The sequence below is a fragment of the Hypanus sabinus genome, chromosome 25 (assembly GCF_030144855.1).
Source record: "Hypanus sabinus isolate sHypSab1 chromosome 25, sHypSab1.hap1, whole genome shotgun sequence".
Lineage (NCBI taxonomy): Eukaryota > Metazoa > Chordata > Chondrichthyes > Myliobatiformes > Dasyatidae > Hypanus > Hypanus sabinus.
The window spans coordinates 19394799-19415609 of record NC_082730.1 but is presented as its reverse complement, the minus strand read 5'-3'; the positions used below and the strand labels follow the sequence as shown (position 1 = coordinate 19415609).

At 43.2% G+C, this 20811-nt stretch overlaps 1 protein-coding gene across 1 annotated transcript in view; it reads right to left on the bottom strand.

Moving 5' to 3' along the window:
- The window catches only part of cntn2 (contactin 2), a 229430-nt gene that overhangs the window by 36908 nt on the left and 171711 nt on the right, over positions 1-20811 (bottom strand). The window contains exons 13-15 of the mRNA XM_059950245.1: positions 20504-20679; positions 15006-15126; positions 3513-3671 (exon numbers count right to left, since the gene is read on the bottom strand). Coding sequence (XP_059806228.1) covers positions 3513-3671; positions 15006-15126; positions 20504-20679 — 456 coding nt within the window. The remainder of the gene's footprint in view (positions 1-3512; positions 3672-15005; positions 15127-20503; positions 20680-20811) is intronic.

Below are 20811 nucleotides of genomic sequence, written 5' to 3'. Positions count from 1 at the left end.
ATTGCTAAATGGTGGGGGAGGGGGGTGAAGGATTACCAATTCCTGCTCGACCTAGTCCTTGGGAATTAAAAGCCCACAAGCATTTAAATAGACTTTCCTGTTCTTCTGCTCTGAATTCAATATTACTGAGACAAAAATGACTGCGCAATCATGATTTCCAATGCCCCCTTTAACTCCGAACCCAGGACTTCTGCTCACAGCAGTTTCATGGAGACTTACATCTTCAATTCTTGAAGGAATCTCATTAAATGTAACCCCTGAAATTTCACCAAGAATTCAGTGAAATTGACTCCCTGAGCAGACAGTGTTGAAGCCAAGTCTTTGCTGACTGGACCAAATGCTGGTCTGAGGGTCTGTAAATCTCAAAACACCTAGAGATGTGAAAGTACAATTGTAGGAGAAATGAGAACATTAAAGAAATGAAAAAGAACAGCATTCTCCATACCATAGCCACCCACGGCCAATTACTTCGGATGAGAGGAAAAGGTTCATACCTCTGCAAACTAACAGCTCCTGGCAAATTACAGTTTGGCCTTTTGTGTGATTAAAATGGAATGTGGGCTCCAGTGAATTGAAAATGATTGATTTCAGCACCCTGGCTGTGACTTTCAGAGATCAGCAAGCCCGTACCACTCTGTACACTGCAAGGGGTGTATAGTTAAACAGAAACCAGTGTGGACAACAGGTGGAACCCTCTAGCACCTACATGGGTGGATTTTCTCTCTTGAGCAAGGAAACATTGATGAAAACAGCTGATGAAAATCAGATGAAAGTAAGTATCAGAATGCATAAACCCTTCTCAGGCTTCCAGCGGAGTACAGTGTCAATTTTAACAGATGTTTCGATGACAAGCTCCACATCTCAACAGGGATGATGCCCAGGCATTTCTAGTCTGGTGGTATATATACACACAACTCCCGTTGTCTGGCCCTCCTGATTGGTTAGTCCTCAACCAATCAGGTTTCTACTGTCCCACCTTGTTTAAAATCATACTCCCAGGTAGGGCAGCAGAAATCCAATTGGTTGAGGACTAACCAATCAGGAGGGATGGATGACAGGAGTTGAGTATGTATACCCCTGGACTACTCGTGCCTAGGTATCATCCCTGATGAAGATGATAGAGTTTGCCATCAAAACGTCAGTTAACGTTGACACTTGTAGCCGACTGGAAACCCGAGAAGTGCTTTGTGTCATACATGCCAGAAAAGCACTAGATCCTTTTTTTTAAATGTCAGAAATTCACTTGGGGGAAAATGAAAGCTACAAGTAAAAGGGAAGAGAAAAATCACTGATTTTCAGGTTGCATGAACTCTGGATATTCAGTGGACAGTGGACATCTCAGTCCATCCATCGCACAGTGCAGAACGAACTCTTTTGAGACACAACAGACTGCAGATGCTGGAACTGGCAGCCACACATAAGGTGCTGAGGAATTTAAAGAGTTAGGAAGCACCTATGGAGTGAAATGGGTTTGAGTTTCTCGCCCTGAAGTATTAACTGTCAATTTCTCTCCAAAGATGCTGTCCGGCATGTTGGGTTCCCCTAGCATGTTATGTGTTTCTCCAGGTTTGCTCTGGTTTTGCAGATACCTGCAAAGAGACGATTGTTGTCGGGGATTAGTGTTTGGAGCGTTTTTCTCTTGGCTCAAGTTGGGATACAGGAAAACCCGGGGCCAAAGCCTCAAAGTAATGGGTCACCTATTTCTGATAACATGAGGGCGTTTTTCTTCTCTGTGTGTGCTTTGAAACTTCCGGAGCTGGCAATGCAGAGTCATTAATTGTATTCAGGGCAGACATAGATTTTGTGCAATGGGGAATCAAGAATTCTAGGGAATTCTGGGAAAGAGGAGCTATGTCCAACAACTAGATCAGCCATGAACCTACTGGATTGCCCAGCAGGATAGAGGGGGAGCTACACGTCCTTCCTCCTGTTCCTGTTCTTTATATGGGAGGCCATTCAGCCCCTTGGCCACCAATCAGCATTCTTCCCCTTTACTTCAAATAGTTCTACATCTATTGGCAATGAACCATCAGTTTTAACATTAAATTGATTAATAATGAACCTTATGAAATATTTTAATAGTTCTTTCCTGATAAGGTTTGGTTCCAAGCTTATGGTTATATTTTGCGTCTTAGATTCCTTGCGTCCCTACAGTTTAGTTCCTATATTAATAATTAAATGTACGTGTTGATCCACAATGAAACAGGGATATCGTGCTGCTCCATCATTGCCTAGTCTTCAGCTATACAATGGGTGGATTATATAACCATATAACAATTACAGCACAGAAACAGGCCATCTCAGCCCTTCTAGTCCATGCCGAACGCTTACTCTCACCTAGTCCCACCTACCTGCACTCAGCCCATAACCCTCCATTCCTTTCCTGTCCATATACCTATCCAATTTTTTTAAAATGACAAAATCGAACCTGTTTCTACCACTTCTACTGGAAGCTCGTTCCACACAGCTACCACTCTCTGAGTAAAGAAGTTCCCCCTCATGTTACCCCTAAACTTTTGCCCCTTAACTCTCAACTCATGTCCTCTTGTTTGAATTTCCCCAACTCTCAATGGAAAAAGCCTATCCACGTCAACTCTGTTTATCCCCCTCATAATTTTAAATATCTCTATCATGTCCCCTCTTAACCTTCTATGCTCCAAAGAATAAAAACCTAACTTGTTCAATCTTTCTCTGTAACTTACGTGCTGAAACCCAGGTAACATTCTAGTCAATCTCCTCTATACTCTCTCTAATTTGTTGACATCTTTCCTATAATTCGGTGACCAGAACTGTACACAATACTCCAAATTTGGCCTCACCAATGCCTTGTACAATTTTAACATTACATCCCAACTCCTATACTCAATGCTCTGATTTATAAAGGCCAGCATACCAAAAGCTTTCTTCACCACCCTATCCACATGAGATTCCACCTTCGGGGAACTATGCACCATTATTCCTAGATCACTCTGTTCTTCTAAATTCCTCAATGCCCTACCATTTACCATGTATGTCCTATTTTGATTATTCCTACCAAAATGTAGCACCTTACACTATATAATGTAACAATTCAACACACACTAATGTAGAAAGAATTGGTCTACTCCAGGGGCTCCCAGTCTTTTTTACAGCATGGACTTCTACCATTAACCAAGAAATCCTGAAAGCCTGAATCAAATCACTTTTGTTATTCCAGGCAACTCTACCATGGACGGTCCCAAGACCGGCCACGAAAGGAGGGTTGGCTATGGAGCTGGCAACCCCATCTCAGAGCTAAAAAATGCCAACAGAAGCTCCAGAGACCTCATCCCTGGGAGAGGAAGAATCTCTGAAGATGGATTACACTTGGTAACAACTTGCAAGACAGGCCCGGGGCGGAGGATTCTGGCGAACTGCTGTTGGTGGCCTATGCCCCAGCAGGGGGTGACGGGCTGAGGTAAATATGTACTATACCAGCCAGGATCAGTCCCAAACCTATAAAGAGAACAGACAGAGCGTGGTGTTGACTATACCTGTCCTGACACTCTTCCACTCCTCAGATAGCAGTGTCCTGGCTTGTATTATGTACCTGCCGATTGGGCTGTGGTTGTCGTAGCCTCTGCTCCAGCTTAGCAACACAGCTGTATCATTGATTTCCTTCACCACAACACCTCCAGGAGGACCTGGTGGACCTGGGAAATAAACACAACAACATACATTTATATAACTCCAAGGCCTTGACCATAAGCATCTGTTGCTTAGCTGCATTAGGACATAATATAGTCAAAACCTTGGTCATGAAGACAGGTTCTAAAGGGCACCTCAGAGGTGGAAGTAGAATCAGAAAGGCTAAGGGAGCGAAAGACCTCAGGGCTCATGGCTGTTGGGTGTGTGGCTGGAATGAAGGCAGGACGATGATGATTGCGACTGATGCAGCATATCATTTAACTCTCCAACACAAAGCTATGCACTGTAGGTGCTGGAAGCGGAGGAGGTAGTAAAGCAAATGACTTTGGGAAAAGTAGCAAAGGGGGGGGGGGGCAACAGGCTGATACAAAGAACTTGCAAAACCTGCCTCAGCTGTAGACCTTAGGACAGGTCTCGAAAATAAATAATGGAAGAAAAATATCTAGAGTTGAGAAAGGAAGGGCTGAGAATTGAGCCATAGAATCAGAGAATTGTACAGTATAGAAACAGGCCTTTTGGCCCACTGCATCTACGCTGGCCATCATGCCTATACCTAGTTATCTGAAGGTTGCTAGTTCGAGCCTTGGCTGAGGCTGCGTGTGTGTCCTTGAGCAAGGCACTTAACCACACATTGCTCTGTGACGACACTGGTGCCAAGCTATATGGGTCCTAGTGCCCTTCCCTTGGACAACATTGGTGGCATAGAGAGGGGAGACTTGCAGCTTGGGCAACTGCCGGTATTCCCAGGCTTGCGCCTTGGAAACTTTCCAAGGTGCAAATCCATGATCTATCGAGACTAACGGAGGCCTACAGACATATAATAATCTCACTTGCCTGTATTAATCCCATGGTCTCCAGATTTTCAGCACCACCAAGTTCAGGAACAACTACCTTTCTAAAACCATCAGGTTCTTGAACTGGCCTGCACAACCCTAATCCTACATAAGCAATGGAACACGACTGGTTTTGTTGCTGTTGTTCCTGTCCGCGCCCTGTGGTGGTAACCTTGCCGTTTCTTTAGCATTTTTGTCTGTTTTTTTATGAGGCTGTATTACTAGCTCGGTGCTCAACCCAGCACAGATGGAAAGCGTGCAAGGAGCCGGCCGGATTCGAACCTGGGGTCACTCGCCTCGAAGTCCGGTGTGGATGCCTCTACTCCATGGGCCAGCGCACTATTGGTATTGGCTTATTATTGTCACATGCACCAAGATATTGTGAAAAGCTTGTCTTGCATACTGTTTACACATTATACAATGTGTTAAGCTGGAAGAAGGTAGAACAATAACTTTGCAGAACAAAATAAAAGTTAATAAATTTATTTATTTAATAATAATATAAAAGTTACTGAAAAAGTGTAGTGCAGGTAACAATGATCATTTCGAGGTAACATGGACTTGTCACTGATTATACTTTTTGCATAATATCTTAGACAATAGGTGCAGGAGTAGGCCGTTTGGCCCTTCGAGACAGCACCGCCATTCACTGTGATCATGGCTGATCATCCACAATCAGTACCCCGTTCCTGCCTTCTCCCCCATATCCTTTGACTCCGCTACCTTAAAGAGCTCTTTCTAACTCTTTCTTGAAAGCATAAAGAGAATTGGCCTCCACTGCCTTCTGAGGCAAAGCATTCCACAGATCCATAACTTTCTGGGTGAAAAAGTTTTTCCTCAACTCTGTTCTAAATGGCCTACCCCTTATTCTTAAACTGTGGCTTTTGGTTCTAGACTCCCCCAACATCAGGAACATGTTTCCTGCCTCTAGTGTGTCCAATCCCTTGATAATCTTATATCTTTCAATCAGATCCTCTCTCATCCTTCTAAATTCCAGTGTATACAAGCCCAGTCGCTCCAATCTTTCAACATAAGACAGTCCTGCCATCCCGGGAATTAACCTCGTGAACCTACGGTGCACTCCCTCAATAGCAAGAATATTCTTTCTCAAATTTGGAGACCAAAACTGCACACAATGCTCCAGGTGTGGTCTCACCAGGGCCCTGTACAACTGCAGAAGGGCCTCTTTGCTCCTATACTCAACTCCCCTTGTTATGAAGGCCAACATGCCATTAGCTTTCTTCACTGCCTGCTGTACCTGTACCTTGTTTGTACAGGCCTTTTCTCCGGCATCCTGTCTAGTTTCTTTTCTATGTGTTGTCTGTATCTTTGTGCCTGAGATACTGCTGCAAGTTTTTCATTGCTCCTGCACCTCAACCATAAATTTGACTTGACTGCAATCAGGTACCTGTTCAGTTCTTCCTGTCCCTACTGCCTCCTCTAGCAGCTCATTCCAGGTACAACCTGGTCATGCTGTAAAGAATTTAGTCCCTTAATCCAACCCCTTTCATAGATCTCCTTTAAACCTCCTCTTAACTCCATGACCTCTGGTTATCAGCAACCCAGCTATGAGAAACAGAAACTACTTATTTATCTTTTCTATGCCTCTCATGTGAAACAAAAGCAGTTCGCAAAGCTGAAAGCAGCCAAATGGATTTGGAACTATTTTTAAGCCGCGATATTTTTAGGATGTTTGATTCGCAAGCAAGGCCAGTATATCTTTCCCCATTCCTAATATGGGGAACGGGACCATCGAATCGATCATTTTCAATCTTAAAAGATTGACTTTTATTGTTATATTCCTGAAGCACAAAGTGTGTTTTATTTAACACAAAAGTCGATCTGTGCATGACTGTGGAATCTATGGCTAAATTTATGAAATAGGCAAAACCAAGATCAGTTGCAAGTCAATTGATCTCAAGCAGGCCCTGGATCAATTTAGTAGGCATTCCCGAATAGGGTGAAAATGCTAACATTTCTGTCAGCTTCCCAGAAAGTAAAAATTGATTAGATTTCTGTTATTTTTTGTTAATCGGTATGAAGTTTTGGAATTGTTGTAATACGATGACCTGAACCAGTGTGGATCACTTCACTGACCTCAACTGAACTGATTATATGACCTTTAGACTCACTTTCAAAGTCTCTACAATCGATAGATCACTTTTCTTCCCAATTCTGATGTTTGGTCTGAACAAGAACTGAACCTCTTGACCATGTCTGCATGTTGCTATGCATTGAGTTGCTGCCTCCTGATTGGCTGATTAGGTACTTACATGAACGAGGAGGTGTACAGGTGTACCTAATAAAGCGGCCACTGAACATACTTGCAAATCAGGGTGTCGTACAGTTCGGAGAGGAGCCTGCACGTGGTGTCATGATTTTTTTTTTGTTTTACGGCAGCAATACAGTGAAATCTATATACAACTAAAAGTCCCATGCTCTGTCTGCTTGTCTGTTTGTGACTTCCAATTAGCGCAAATGGTGCATTACAACAGCACTTTTTTTTTTGTTAAATCGACTTAAAATGTGCTAACTTACAGAATGCAAGCAAAGTTCAGGATCATATACGTATAAAATTGCTTATTTGCCAAAATCAACAGCCCCGCTTTCACCCGAGAGCCAATCCACCATCATGGAAATTGGGACGCGACACCACGACGCATGAGCGCGGCCAGCCTCAGCAGCGACACCAAGCGGAATGAAAGGGCAGGGCAGCTCTATTTCGATTCTCTCAAAGGGTGCCCCAACGGGTCACCCCATTGTCTAGTACTAGATAGATATCTGATGGATAGGGGAATCAAGGGATATGGGGACAAGGCAGGGACTGGGTATTGATAGTGAATGATCAGCCATGATCTCAGAATGGCGGTGCAGACTCGAGGGGCCGAATGGTCTACTTCTGCACCTATTGTCTATTATAAAACTATAAATTTTAATAAAAAACATTTTTTTAAATTTTGCAAAAAGAGAACAAAATAGAGAGATGGTGATCATGGGTTCAGATATCTATGGTAGAAGGGAAGAAACTGTGCCTAAAATTTTGAGTGTGTATCTTCAGGCTCCTGTACTTCCTCCCTGATGACAGCATGTCCTGGTTGACGATTGTCCTTCCTGATGGATGCTGCCTTCCTGAGGCATGGCCTTTTGAAGGTATCCTCGATGGTACGGAGGCTGCTGTCCATAATGGAGACGACTGAGTCTACAGTCTTCTGAGTGTTTCATGTGTGCGATAATCATTCAGGTGTAGAAAAGCAAAGGATAAATTGTAGATGGAGGAAAGGTCGTGGAGTCTGAAGATATGAATCACTCATGTAGGTTACCCAGCTTCTGATTCGCTCTTGAAGCCCAAGTGACTGGTCCATTTGAGCTTCTGCCAATTCATGACCACTAGGATGTTGATGTTGGCAATTTACAGTACGGTTCTTTCTCGTATTGTAGATAGACAGTTTCTGTTACTTATGTGACATAGATTTTATTCACTACTTATTGTCTCTTGCCCGAGTGTTATCCACAGTTGGCCTTGCGGCATACATGCTGCAACGAACATAGATCGTTACGATGCAACGATCCCTTTGGATCACGATGTTGTGCCAATCTCCTAACTTGCTCCAAGATCAATCTAACCTTTCCCTCCCACATACCCCACAGCCCACCATTTTTCTTTTGTCCATGTGCTTATCTAAGAATCTCTTAAATGTCCCTAACGTATCAGCCTCAACCACAACCCACACCAGGGCATCCAGGCAATTATTACTCTCTGTGTAAAAAATTCTCTGATATCCCCTCTATGCTCTCCTCCAAACACCTTGAAATTAGCAATTGTGACCCTGGCAAAAAGGGTTAAAGATTTAAGGTGCATTAATTATCAATTTATGTATGCAGTATATAATCCTGATATTTGTCTTCCCACAGACAGCCATGAAACAAAGAAACGCCATAGGATGAGATCAAAAGAGATGTGTTATGGTCCGGTCCGGTCCGGTCCGGTCCGGAACCCGCTTTCCAGGTCTTGATCTGGTCCATGAACTCCGGACTCCAGGTCTTGTAGCCGCCCCTCCTTTTACCCTTGAGCCCAAATAGGATCATCTTGGCTTAAGGAGGTGCACCTGATGGCAATCGGCTTGCAAGTGGATATAAAGGGCTCTGGAACTGAGTCTAGTTTGAGGAAGTGGTTTTGTCCTGGTCCTCTGTTTGTCTTGTTAGTGCTGTTTGGCTATCCTGTTTTTGACCCTGGCTTGGAGTACCCACTGTTAATCATTGAGTTCTGTAAGTCTGTTCTTGTGGTCAGCCTGGACTGAGCTCCCTTCTGATCCCTTGCCTCTGTTGGGTAAGCAGGCTGGACTGCTGTTGCCTGGTGGGGGGGGACTCTGACCCTTTCCTGCCCCTCTCTTCTGATGGGTGGTGCCCTGCAACCTGCTGATGTGCTCTATGTTTTGCCCAGGCCCCCATGTTCCTGCCTGGGAGGTGGCCCTGCCCAGGAGCTATGTGGCCCACCATGAGGACTCTGACCCTTTCCTACCCCTTGCTCTCAATGGGTTGTGCCCTGTGACTTGCCCAGGCCCCTGTGTTCCTGCCTGGGAGGCTGGGCCCTGCCCAGAAGTAATGTGGCCCACACAGGGGACTATCCTCCCAGCATTCCTTGTCTTATAGACCCATCCTTTAGCCTAGCCAAGGTCCTGCCTTTGCCATGAACTCTCTGAACCCCAGGATCACCTTTGCATGCCACGGTCTCCCCATCTTGTTCTATCCTTCAGTTGTACTTGTTCTACCCCTGGTACTTCAGTGCCTGCGTCCTGCATTTGGGTCCAGTCTTCATGTCCCCTTGTGACAAGATGTCAAACAACCAATGTGCAGAAAAAAAAGAAACAAACTACACAATTGGCACAAAGTGAGTGAAAAACACAGAATGGAAAAGATCAAAACCATTGAAATAGTCTAGGAATGTTAGTAAAGTTTAGTTCAGTTCAATTTAGTGCTGTTTTTGTTGACTACAGGCTACAGAACCAGTCCACCCTGATCAAAATTGCACAAAATAGAAACAAAAAAAGGAGCAGTGGAAACCAGAAAAACATCATAACATGAACTACAGAGACCAATCCACAAACTATGTTCTTTAAACCAAGACATCAGCACCCCTCCAGCAGTAGTGAGCGAGGGGAAGAGAAAGATAATTGATCTTTGATAAGCACAGCCATTGTCCTTTGTGATCTGAGGGTGCAGAATTGCAGGAGGGTTGTGGGAAAGGTGGCAGAGAAGGAGCATGAGGGGTGGGGAGTGTGGCTGGGTGTGTCTGCACCCAAACCACCCCAGCCACACCCCCTGCCCTGAGATGCCAGGCAAGGTCATGTGATTCCAAACAATTGGTTTATTGATCATTATAGAATGTCTTTTTGTGGGATCCCGCTCGCTCCCCTCTCCCTTCCTCTTTCCCCAACCATAACTCCTCTCTCACTGCCCACTGTCAGTCCACAGTAGAGACCCATATCAGGATCAGGTTTATCATCTTTCACATATGTCATGAAATTTGGTTTTCTTTGTGGCAGCAGTACAGTGCAATACATAAAATTACTACAGCACTGTGCAAAATTCTTAGGCTCCCTAGTGTGCGTGCTCTCTCTCTCTCTCTCTCCCTCTCTCCCTCTCCCTCTCCCTCTCCCTCTCCCTCTCCCCCTCCCCCTCTCCCTCTCCCTCTCCCTAAAATTTTTGCACAGTACTATATATCACCATACTGTATACAAGCTTGAGATTCATGTTCTTGCAGGCACTTACAGGAAAATAATGAAATGCAATGGAATTTATGAAAAATTATAAATAACAAAGACTGACAAATAAGTAATTGCACAAAGAATAATAAAAAAATAAATAACACTGTGATGTAGAGTCCTTGAAAGTGAGTCCATATGTTTTGGAATCAGTTCATGTTTGAGGTTCACCAGATTGATTCCTGGGATGGCAGGACTTTCATATGAAGAAAGACTAGATCGACTAGGCTTATACTCACTGGAATTTAGAAGATTGAGGGGGGATCTTATTGAAACTTATAAAATTCTAAAGGGGTGGGACAGGCTAGATGCAGGAAGATTGTTCCCGATGTTGGGGAAGTCCAGAACGAGGGGTCACTGTTTAAGGATAAAGGGGAAGCCTTTTAGGACCGAGATGAGGAAAAACCTCTTCACACAGAGAGTGGCGAATCTGTGGAATTCTCTGCCACAGGAAACAGTTGAGGCCGGTTCATTGGCTATATTTAAGAGGAAGTTAGATATGGCCCTCGTGGCTAAAGGGATCAGGGGATATGGAGAGAAAGCAGGTACAGGGTTCTGATCAGCCATGATCATACTGAATGGCGGTGCAGGCTCGAAGGGCTGAATGGCCTACTCCTGAACCTATTTTCTATGGTTCTATGTTATCCACTCTGGTTGAGCAGTAATAACTGTTCCTGAACCTGGCAGTATGGGACTTAATGACCCTTCCGGATGGCAGCAGCAAGAAGAGAGCATAGTCCGGATGGTGAGGGTCCTTGATGATGGATGCTGCTTTCTTCTGTCAGCGTTCCATGTAGACATGCTCACTAATGGGGAGGGCTTTCCTGTGATGGAGTCCTCATGGGCACCAGTACCAAACTGGAACAGCTTGGCCACAAACATGGCTAATTCAGGAGTGCAAGCCTTCAGTAATACGGCGGGGATACAGCCTAATCCAGCAGTCCCTGCTGTTCTAGTGCTCTCAGCCTTCTTCACAACACATGGTCAACTAAGCTAAAGGTTGGCTTCTGTGATGGCCAAATCTCAGGGAGAAGCCAAGTTGGATCATTGGCTCCATACTCTGCCCGGAGAAGTTTAGGAATGTTTGAGCTTTGTGTTTATTCATGTATTTATTTATTGAGATGCAGTATGGAATAGGTCCTTGCCACCCAGCAACCCCCAGTTTAATCCTAGCCTGATCACAAGACACTTTGCAATGACCAATTAACATAGCAAATGGTAGGTCTTCGGACTGTGGGAGGAAAATGGAGCACTCAGAGGAAACACACAGGGAGAACGTAAAAGCTCCTTACTGGTAGCAGCAGGAATTGAACCTGGGTCAGTGGTACTGGAAAGTGTTGTGCTAACCACTATGCTACCGTGTCACTTAGCAGCATTGAGTGAATTCCTTTCCCAGAGGGAAGTTAGAGGAACTGTTGAATGCTTACTCTTGGAGAAATGTGGCTTCAGGACAACATCCCATGCACCACAAATCTTCAGGCCAAGCTATTGAGGGACTTATGCTGATATAATTTTATGACTGTATGTGTGGGATCATAACTATATGCGCACATTGGCCTTAGAGGAACATGGTTGAATGAAATTACACTTGAACTTGAACTTGATTCAAGCAGCTAGTTCATCATCACCTTCTCAAAAGCAATTAAAAAAGGGCAGTAAATGTTGGACTTGCTAGCAAAGCCTATATCTTCCAAAATAAACAACTAATGAAGTAAGTTGAATGATTCTTCACTGTTAGTCAAAAAGACTTTTACTACTCCCCAACTGCAGTATCTTTAAATCATTAGCAAAATTGTAAAGGGAAAATAAAACGCACTATGTGGACTACAACAACCAAATTCAAAGGTTATATTGCATAATTTTTATTAGAGTGTGCAGACTCAGAATCAGAATTAGGTTTCATATCACTGACATGCAATATGTTGTGGAATTTGCTGTTTTGCAGTATAGTACGCTGCAATACATAAACAATTATAAACTACAATAAGAAACATAAAAATTGAAGTAAACACATAGTGCAGAAAGGGAGCGAAAATAATGTAGTGTTCATGGGCTGCAGGATGTGTAACTGAACATTTTAAAATATCCCTTAGATGCTGGAATTCTGAAATAACGGAATTAGAGTGGAAACGAATCAGAGTTAATGCTTCAGATCCTAAATCCTATCCGAAGTATCTTCACAATTTTACAGGACCCTGCTGAAAATGAACCTCTGCACAGTTTTGATCTCTTTATTAAAGAAGACAAATACTGGCATTGGAAACAGCAGGATACTCAGCGAGTTAATTCCCAGGATCAGAGGGGTGCCCATGCTGATATTTTACAGATTAATCTTGGTGACTCCAGGCTAGTCCTAAAGAGGCTGGGAATACCATGTGAGATTGACTCAATGGCCAGGGGACTCCAGGAGACCAGATTAGAAGGATTGAAATGTGTAACCATGGCAACAAATGGCCTACCCAATGTTGGTGCTGGCAAGCTGGTAAACAAAAAAAAATGACATTCCACGGAGAAAAAAAATCCAATCAAACCTTGTTTTTGCCTTGTTTCCTTAAGAAAACAAAGCTGTGGGGAGCGATTGAAATGAAAATGCGATCCCAAAGGATTAGCCTTCCCATTTAATTATTTGATGAAAAGAACCTTTGTGGGATTGAATGCTTATGGAAACATCTGTCACACCAGCTGCTTGCTGGATCTAGAGGCCCAGAACCCATTGAAGTAACCAGCCATTTATCTACCTGCAACTGATTGTATGTCTTTTCCCTGTGACACTTGCCGCATCAGAAAGATTTGCAATTAATGTGGGAGGCTGAAGAAATTAATATACATCAATTGGATATCAATTAAAAGCTGAAAATTCAAATCCGAATCCCCAGTGATTTGAAAATTGACAGTGGGCCCATCCATTAACACCAATAAACACTATATGCAGTAATTATCCAGTAAAGCTTTTCCTTCCACTTTTCTTAATTGAAGGAAGCAAAAGGGAAATATGGCCTCAGCATCCACCCTATTCAGAGCCCTCAGAACGTTGCATATTTCAATAAAATGATCTCTATAAAAAAGGCATCAAAAGATACTAGAGGGTTACTGCATGAGAAACAATTCTCTGGTGCCTCAAGAAAGCACATCTATCAAGAACACTCACTTCTATAGGTGTGTGGTGGAGAGTATATTGACTGGGTGCATCACAGCCTGGTATGGAAACACCAATGCCGTTGAACGGAAAGTTCCAGAAAAAGTCGAGGATATGGCCCAGTCCATCACGGGTTAAGCTAGCCCCACCACTGAGCACATCTACATGGAGCATTGTCGCAGGAAAACAGCATCCAGCATCAGGGACCCCGCACCACTCAGGTCAGGCTCTCTTCTCTCTGCTGCCATCAGGAAGAAGGTACAGGAGCCTCAGGACTCGCCCCACTAGATTCAGTAACAGTTACTACCCCTCAGCCATCAGGCTATTGAAACAGAGGGAATAACTTCAATCAACTTCACTTGCTCCATCACTGAACCGTTCCCAAATCCTAAGGACTCACTTGCAAGAACTCATTATCTCATGTTCTCAATACTTATTGCCTGTTTATTTATTTATTATTATTAAGTTTTTTTTCTGTTGTGTTTTATAGTTTGTTGTCTTTTGCACACTGGTTGTCCGCCCTACTGAGTGCGACATTTCCTTGATTCTAGGGTGTTTCTTGGATTTTCTCAGGGTTGTAATGTAACATATATGTACTTTGATAATACGTTTTCTTTGAATTTATTTGGGACACACCCTCTTTTTAGTACCAGCATTGCAGAGGAGGTACAGAAGCCTGAAGACCCACTCTCAATGATTCAGGAACAGCTTCTTCCCCCCCAACTTCAGATTTCTGAAGGGTCCATATACCTATGAACACTCCTTCATTATTCCTTGTATTGTATTTTTAGAGTAATACTATGTCTTTGTATTGTACTGCTGCTGCAAAACTAATTTCATATCTCGTAAGTCAGTGACAACAAATCAGATTCTTGTTTTATTATTAGATACCTTGAATCTGTTTACCACAGAAGCAAGTTCAGTTTAACTAACCATTTTATGATGTTGAGCATGAACTATTGAATTTACCCTTAATCTTCCTAGTTCTAAGTAGGATGATCCCAACTTCTCCAGCCTTCTTGGGAATCAAAGGGCAGATTATTATCTAAATTGAGAGAGACTGCAAACGAGTGAGGTACAGATGGATCTAGGTGATATTACGCATGAGGCACAAAATAGTAGTAGGTAGTATAGCAAATAGTTGGTTTGGATTGGCATCTTCAGCACAGACATGGTGAGCTGAAGGGCCTACTCTGAAGAAGAGTTTTGACTTGAAATGTTGACTGCCTATTCCTCTTCATAGATACTGCCCGACTTGCCGACTTCCTCCAGCAATTTTGTTATGTGTTCCACTCTTCCTAATGTACTATATTCTATGAAAGCAAATGGCTCGTTAGCCTTCATGATAAGAAATCGTGTTAGAAATCAGAGGCAGAAAGTATTGTTAAAATTGTGTGGGCTGTAAGTCAGTCAGCATCCTTTGTACTGCATACAGGTTTGGTCTTATTATTATAGGAAGGTCAGACCAGAATTGGAGGAAGTCCAGATGGGCTAATTCCGGGAACGAGAGGTTTGCCCTTTCACAAACGATTGAAGAAGTTGGATCTATATTCACTTGGAGGTAGAGGAAACTTATACATTTCCAATAAACTGACCAATCTTCCTTACCTCGCACCACCAGTACTGCAGATGCTGAGGCGCCATCCACTACAGTTTGGGCTGTGCATGTGTATCTTCCGGCATGTTTCAACTGCACGTTGGTTATCTTGAGGTCTCCAATAGTTTCCCGCTGCAAAGAGAGGGAAGGAGATAGGTGAACGGGGGAGTCTGTCTCACGGAAGATCTTTCATTTCCAGGACTTAAACAATTCCTTTGGATCCGGCATCTGGAAGATTGTCACTAGTAACTCAACAAGATATTGTCTTACACTATCTGATGCTGCCGTTCACTTGCCAAATCCACCAACAGATTTGACAATTAAAATTCCACGGTGCGGAGGAGGAATACGTCAGGAATGTAATGTTAGCTTCGTCCCGTGGAATCAGACCCTGAACTTCTCCGAGTTTCAGAATCAGGTGGGAGCTACAATCACAATGTTCAAGAGACATCTGGATAGGTACATAGTGAAGTTCAGAGGAATACAAACCGAATGTAAGGAAATAGGGTGACACGGTAGCGCAGTGGTTAGCACAACGCTTTACAGCGCAGTTCCTGCTGTTGTCTGTAAGGAGTTTGTTCGTTCTCCCTGTGGCCATGGGGGTTTCCTTTGGTTCCGTGGTGGTTAGAGGGTTAACTGGTCATTGTAGATTGTCCCGTGATTAGGCTAGGACTAAATCGGGGGATTGGTGGGTGGCACGTATTGAAGGGCTGGAAGGGCCTAATCTGTGCTGTATCTCAATTTAAAAAAAAATTAAAAATGAGATTAGCTTAGGTATGCAACTGGTTGCATGGATGAGTTGAGTTGGCGCCCATTTTATCTACGTCTATGACTCTGTAATTGGCATGACTGATATTCCCTGATGGAACAACAGTAGTTACCTGGCATTTCCTTTCTTGGTAGAATTGATCCAAATCTCTTGACATTGCCAGCATTAGTTCCTATTCATATGTCATCCTAGAGCGTACCCATCAATTCTAGCTGCTGGTTTAACCTTCGTTTTACAGTTCTTACATGAAAGTGGTCACGGGTAAGCAGGCCCAGGTTCTACTGGGTTGCACTGGTTCCCTTTAGCTGCAGCTTGGCACAACCAGTGATGGGTTCCTGGGCACACCTTGTATTTGGCACAACTCACCATTTCACGATTTTGTTTTTACATTGGGAAGCAGATCCCAATCAGCGTAAGAGCCTCCTTCCCCTCACTGCCTAGAGATCGCAAGGCTTCAAAAACTTAGGGAGACTCCTCTGCACAGCACCATCCAGAGACAGAGAAGCAGCTTCAGCGGCAGGTTGCTGTCAATGCAATGTTCCTCAGACAGGATGAAGAGATCATTACTCCCCAACGCCATTCGGCTCTACAATTCAACCGCCAGGGGCAAGACATGTTAAGTGCTGGGGTTAGGACTGAGCTTAAGTTACCACTCAATGCACTTTAGTATAATATTTAAGAACTTTTTAAAAGCTATTTATTAATGCTTTTTGGGAGGGTGATTTTAGATGCATATCATATTTATACTGAGTTAAATACGTAATTAGTAAATATGTAATTAGTTTTGCTATAATAAGTGTATGGGACACTGGAAAAATGTTGAATTTCCCCTTGGGGATGAATAAAGTATCTATCTATCTATCTAATGGAAGCTGGGTGTAGAGTGATGGAGTAATAGAGTTCCACAGTACCAAAATGTTGAAGGCCAGACACGGACAGTTTCAAATACAATTAGTCTTTAAACTTACTATGCAATTAATTATTTGACACTTTCGGTGTGTTGTTTGTTAGTGCAAACAAAACATTTCAATGTTTGTTTTGATGTACAGTACGTATATGTGATCAATAATTTAGAATCTGAATTATTATTTTAATAGTTATTTTCAATAATTACTTGGTGAATCACCACTTTGTAATTTGTAATCAACACATGCTTAATTTTTGTGACAATAAGATGAATTAATCAAACTTCATCAGTGTACCACACAACTAGCTTCAGAGATAAATATTTTTAAAATTAGGCTGCTCAATTATATAGGCTTAGGGAAGAACTCCCTTTAGGTAAGATGGAATATGCAAAAAGTGGACAGAGGAAAAGATTCAAGGATTTTCTTCCTTTGAAGAAATGCAACACTACCACTGATTCTGGGACTGTTATGGTCCGGTCCAGAGCCCACTTTCCGGGTCTTGATCCAGTCCGCAGACTCCGGACTCTGGGTCTTGTAGCCGCCCCTCCTTTCACCCTAAGCCCAAATAAGATCATCTTGGCTTAAGGAGGTGCACCTGAGACCTATCGGCTTGCAGGTGTATATAAGGGGTTCTGGGACTGAGTCTAGTTGGTTCACCTTGTTTGTCTGGCTATCCTGTTTTGACCCTGGCTTGGAGTACCCACTGTTAATCATCTAGTTCTGTAAGTCTGTTCTTGTAGTCAACCTGGACTAAGCTCCCTTCTGATCCCTTGCCTCTGTTGGGTAAGCAGGCTGGACTGCTGTTGTGTGGTGGGGGGGGGGACTCTGACCCTCTGTTCTGATGGGTGGTGCCTGCAAACTGCCCAGGGGACTATCCTCACAGCATTCCTTGTCCCATTGACCCATCCTTTAGTCTAGTCAGGGTCCTGCCTTTGCCATGAACTCTTTGAACCCCAGGATCACTGTTGCATGCCATGGTCTCCCCACCTTGTTCTATCCTTCAGTTGTTCCTGTCCTGCCCCTAGTTCTTCAGTGCCTGTGTCCTGCATTAGGGACCACTCTGTGTCCCCCTTGTGACAGGGACACCTCTGGTCCATGACCACTGAGATTGGAGATGGAGTGATAGAGATTGAAAATCTTGAGTCCATTCATCAGGATCACACAGAAGCCCTGGAAGAAGTGCACTACCTTATAAAAAGCTTTAATGCTTCAACCCCATGAGATATCTCTATCTGTGAAACTTCTATCATTTTCCTACAGTTGGTCCACCTTAAAACCCAGAGAACTGCAGTGGAATTAAGTCATGATGGGTCCCTAGGGACTACCAAAGAAGAAGATAGTAAATCTGTGGAAAGAGAAGGCCCAAAAAGGCTAGTGTCAATTTGTTCCAGAAATGACATGTCACAACCATGGACTCTACTGTGGGATCTACAGTGTAAGCTGTGTAACAGGCTCAGCAATTGTGCCTGTGAGTATGCATGTCTCTGCTAATTACTGTTTCACTATGGTGGTATTTGACTCCCTTTTCATTGTAGTCTTGTTGAGATTTGACCCAAAACACAGTAGTGTTATGCTCCCTGCTTACCCTCAACCTTCTCTGGGAAAGAGGGCTAACATTTCGATTGATGCTGGAAAGGAGCAGTATTCACTTAGTTTTTGGGTATTGCCTTCAGCTGCAGTGTCAGCATCTAACTTTCAGTTTGAGAGGTTTAGTTAACGGCCCTGTTGGTCTGGTACTTATTGTTTTTCTACAACAGTTCTCATTCAAGTCGGTGAACTGTTGACCCACTTCAGTGCTCCTCCCTCTGAATTGGGCCACATCTGAAGGTTCTGATGTGACAACAGTGCAGAAACATGTACACTGTACAAATCAACAACCTTGCTGTTTGGAGCATATTCTCACTACCTCCTTGTGTAGGGGGTTGGAAGGAAAATCCCATCAGACAAAGGAAAGCAAGAGTGAGTAAGGATGGGAAGTGAGAAGAGACCAGGGCAATGGAAATGTGGAACTTATCATGAAGGGATGAGTATGGGGGAAGAGAGGAGGTAGGGGTAGAATGGAGATACCCTAAAGAAAAACCTGTTGAAAATCTGACTCTCTTGTATTTATTTGGAAAATGCTAATTTAGTTTGAACTGCAGAATAAATGATTATGTAGACAGCTCTAAATATTTTAATTGCTTATTTATTATGCACTGATGTTCCTGTAATATTTATGCTTAGGAAAACAGTTATTAACAAATGAATGGTATATTTTCTGCATGATTCAGCATTCTTTGATAAATCCCTCTTGTGAATGGATCAATGTATATTTCAAAATATATAATGTTGGTAGAACTCCCTGAAACAGCAAAAGATCCCAGGATACTTCATGAGGCTTATCAAAGACCACAAGGAGGGCTGACCAGAGGTAAGTATAGATCTAAAGGCAGTGATCGAAGCAGAGAGGTTGGGGAAGAATTCCAGTGTCTGGAGTCTTGGCAGCTGAAATCTAGATCACTAATGGAGAGGGGCCGAAAGTTGAATCATGTGATCACTGAACAGTGTGCCATAGAAATAGGCCTTGTGCCATTCCTTGACTATGATGCCTATCCACACTCGTCCTCTTAGCCTGAAATCATCCTGTATCCCTCTCTGCCTTTCAGATCTAAGTAACTGTCCTAATGCTTCTAAGCATTGCAGTTGTATTTCTAAATATGCAGCCAGGGGAGGAACTGGAAATAGTGAACATCACCTCCCAGCTTCTCACCCCCTTCCCACCCACACACCTTCTCCATCACCTGTTGCCAGCTAGCTTGTATTCCTGTCTCCCTCTCCACTTTCTCATTCTGGCTTCTGCCCCTTTCCTTTCCAGTCCTGATGAAAGGTCTCAGCCTGAAATGTCGGATATTTGTTTCCCTCCATAGATGCTGCCTGGCCTGCTGATTTCCTCCAGCATGTTGTGTGTTGCTCAAGTTTACAATCTGCTTTGTCAAACTGTTAAAAGTGAAAGTTAACCTTTTTTTGCTTAAGAGTTTTGGATTTCACAATGATGTTTATCATTGTATTGGACAACCTCTTTTCCATGAGACAGAAGAATGAAGAATGTGAATAATGACTGACATTGTGCTGACCGGTGGTGTAGTGGCATCTGCACTGAACTTCAAGGCGATTGGTCATGGGTTCAAACCCGGCCAGCACCTTGCAGGGTTTCCAACCCTGCCGAGTTGAGCATTGAGCTAGCATCTTGGCCTTTTCCTTAACATTTGTTTTATAAACGGCAAGGTTGCCACTTGATGCACAACAAGGAGCAGAGAGGAACAACGATTGACAGAAGTACATTCTGAGAAATGGTAACAGGAAAGAAATAGAGATAATTGTAACAGGCAGTAAGTGTTTCTAGAACGTTCTATTTTTTATTTCAGTTTTTCATTATCAATAATTTCACTAAAATGACAGCATTTGTGGAAAGAAAAATAATTAACATTTCAGGTCAAAGTCCCTCTGCTAGAACTCTTTATTGAAGCAGAAACTAAAATTATTTTCTGATGTCCTTTAAACTACCTCCCTAAAGCTTTCCGATTCTTCCTCCTCAACAAAGTTTTATCTTTCCCCATTTGTTTTTCCAACATTTTGCTGAAGTGCTCCATGAGATAATTTTAATCGATGCCTTTTGCATTCAATGTTTGTGAAGAAAATGCAACCTCTGAAGTGACATGAGAGAGTTATTTTTTAAGATCAGTGGTTGACTAAGCGTGTCAAGTCAGAATGTTTGACGTTGGGTGTACATTATTGAGGGGATAAACAACTGCTACTTGGGTCTGGGTGTTGTGCTTTGAGTGTTTATACTCACTGTGGAAACACGTTGGTAATGGTCCCGTAAAACATCAAAGTCGATAGGCGATTCATTCACTGACCAGGTGAAGGTGAGGTCCATGGTGGGATCATGACTTGCATGGCACTGCAGAATAACGTCTTCTCCGAGGTTGATGTCAGCATTGGATGGGGCCAGAGTAATTTTGGTGGCATCTGAGGGGAAAAGTGGGAGAAATAGACATTATGAATCAAGGAAGTGGGTTGTTGAGGGAAAAACTGGAGAACAGGAAATGAATTGGATCATGTTTAAGGTGTCAGAAAGGGAGCTAATCAGTACATACAAAA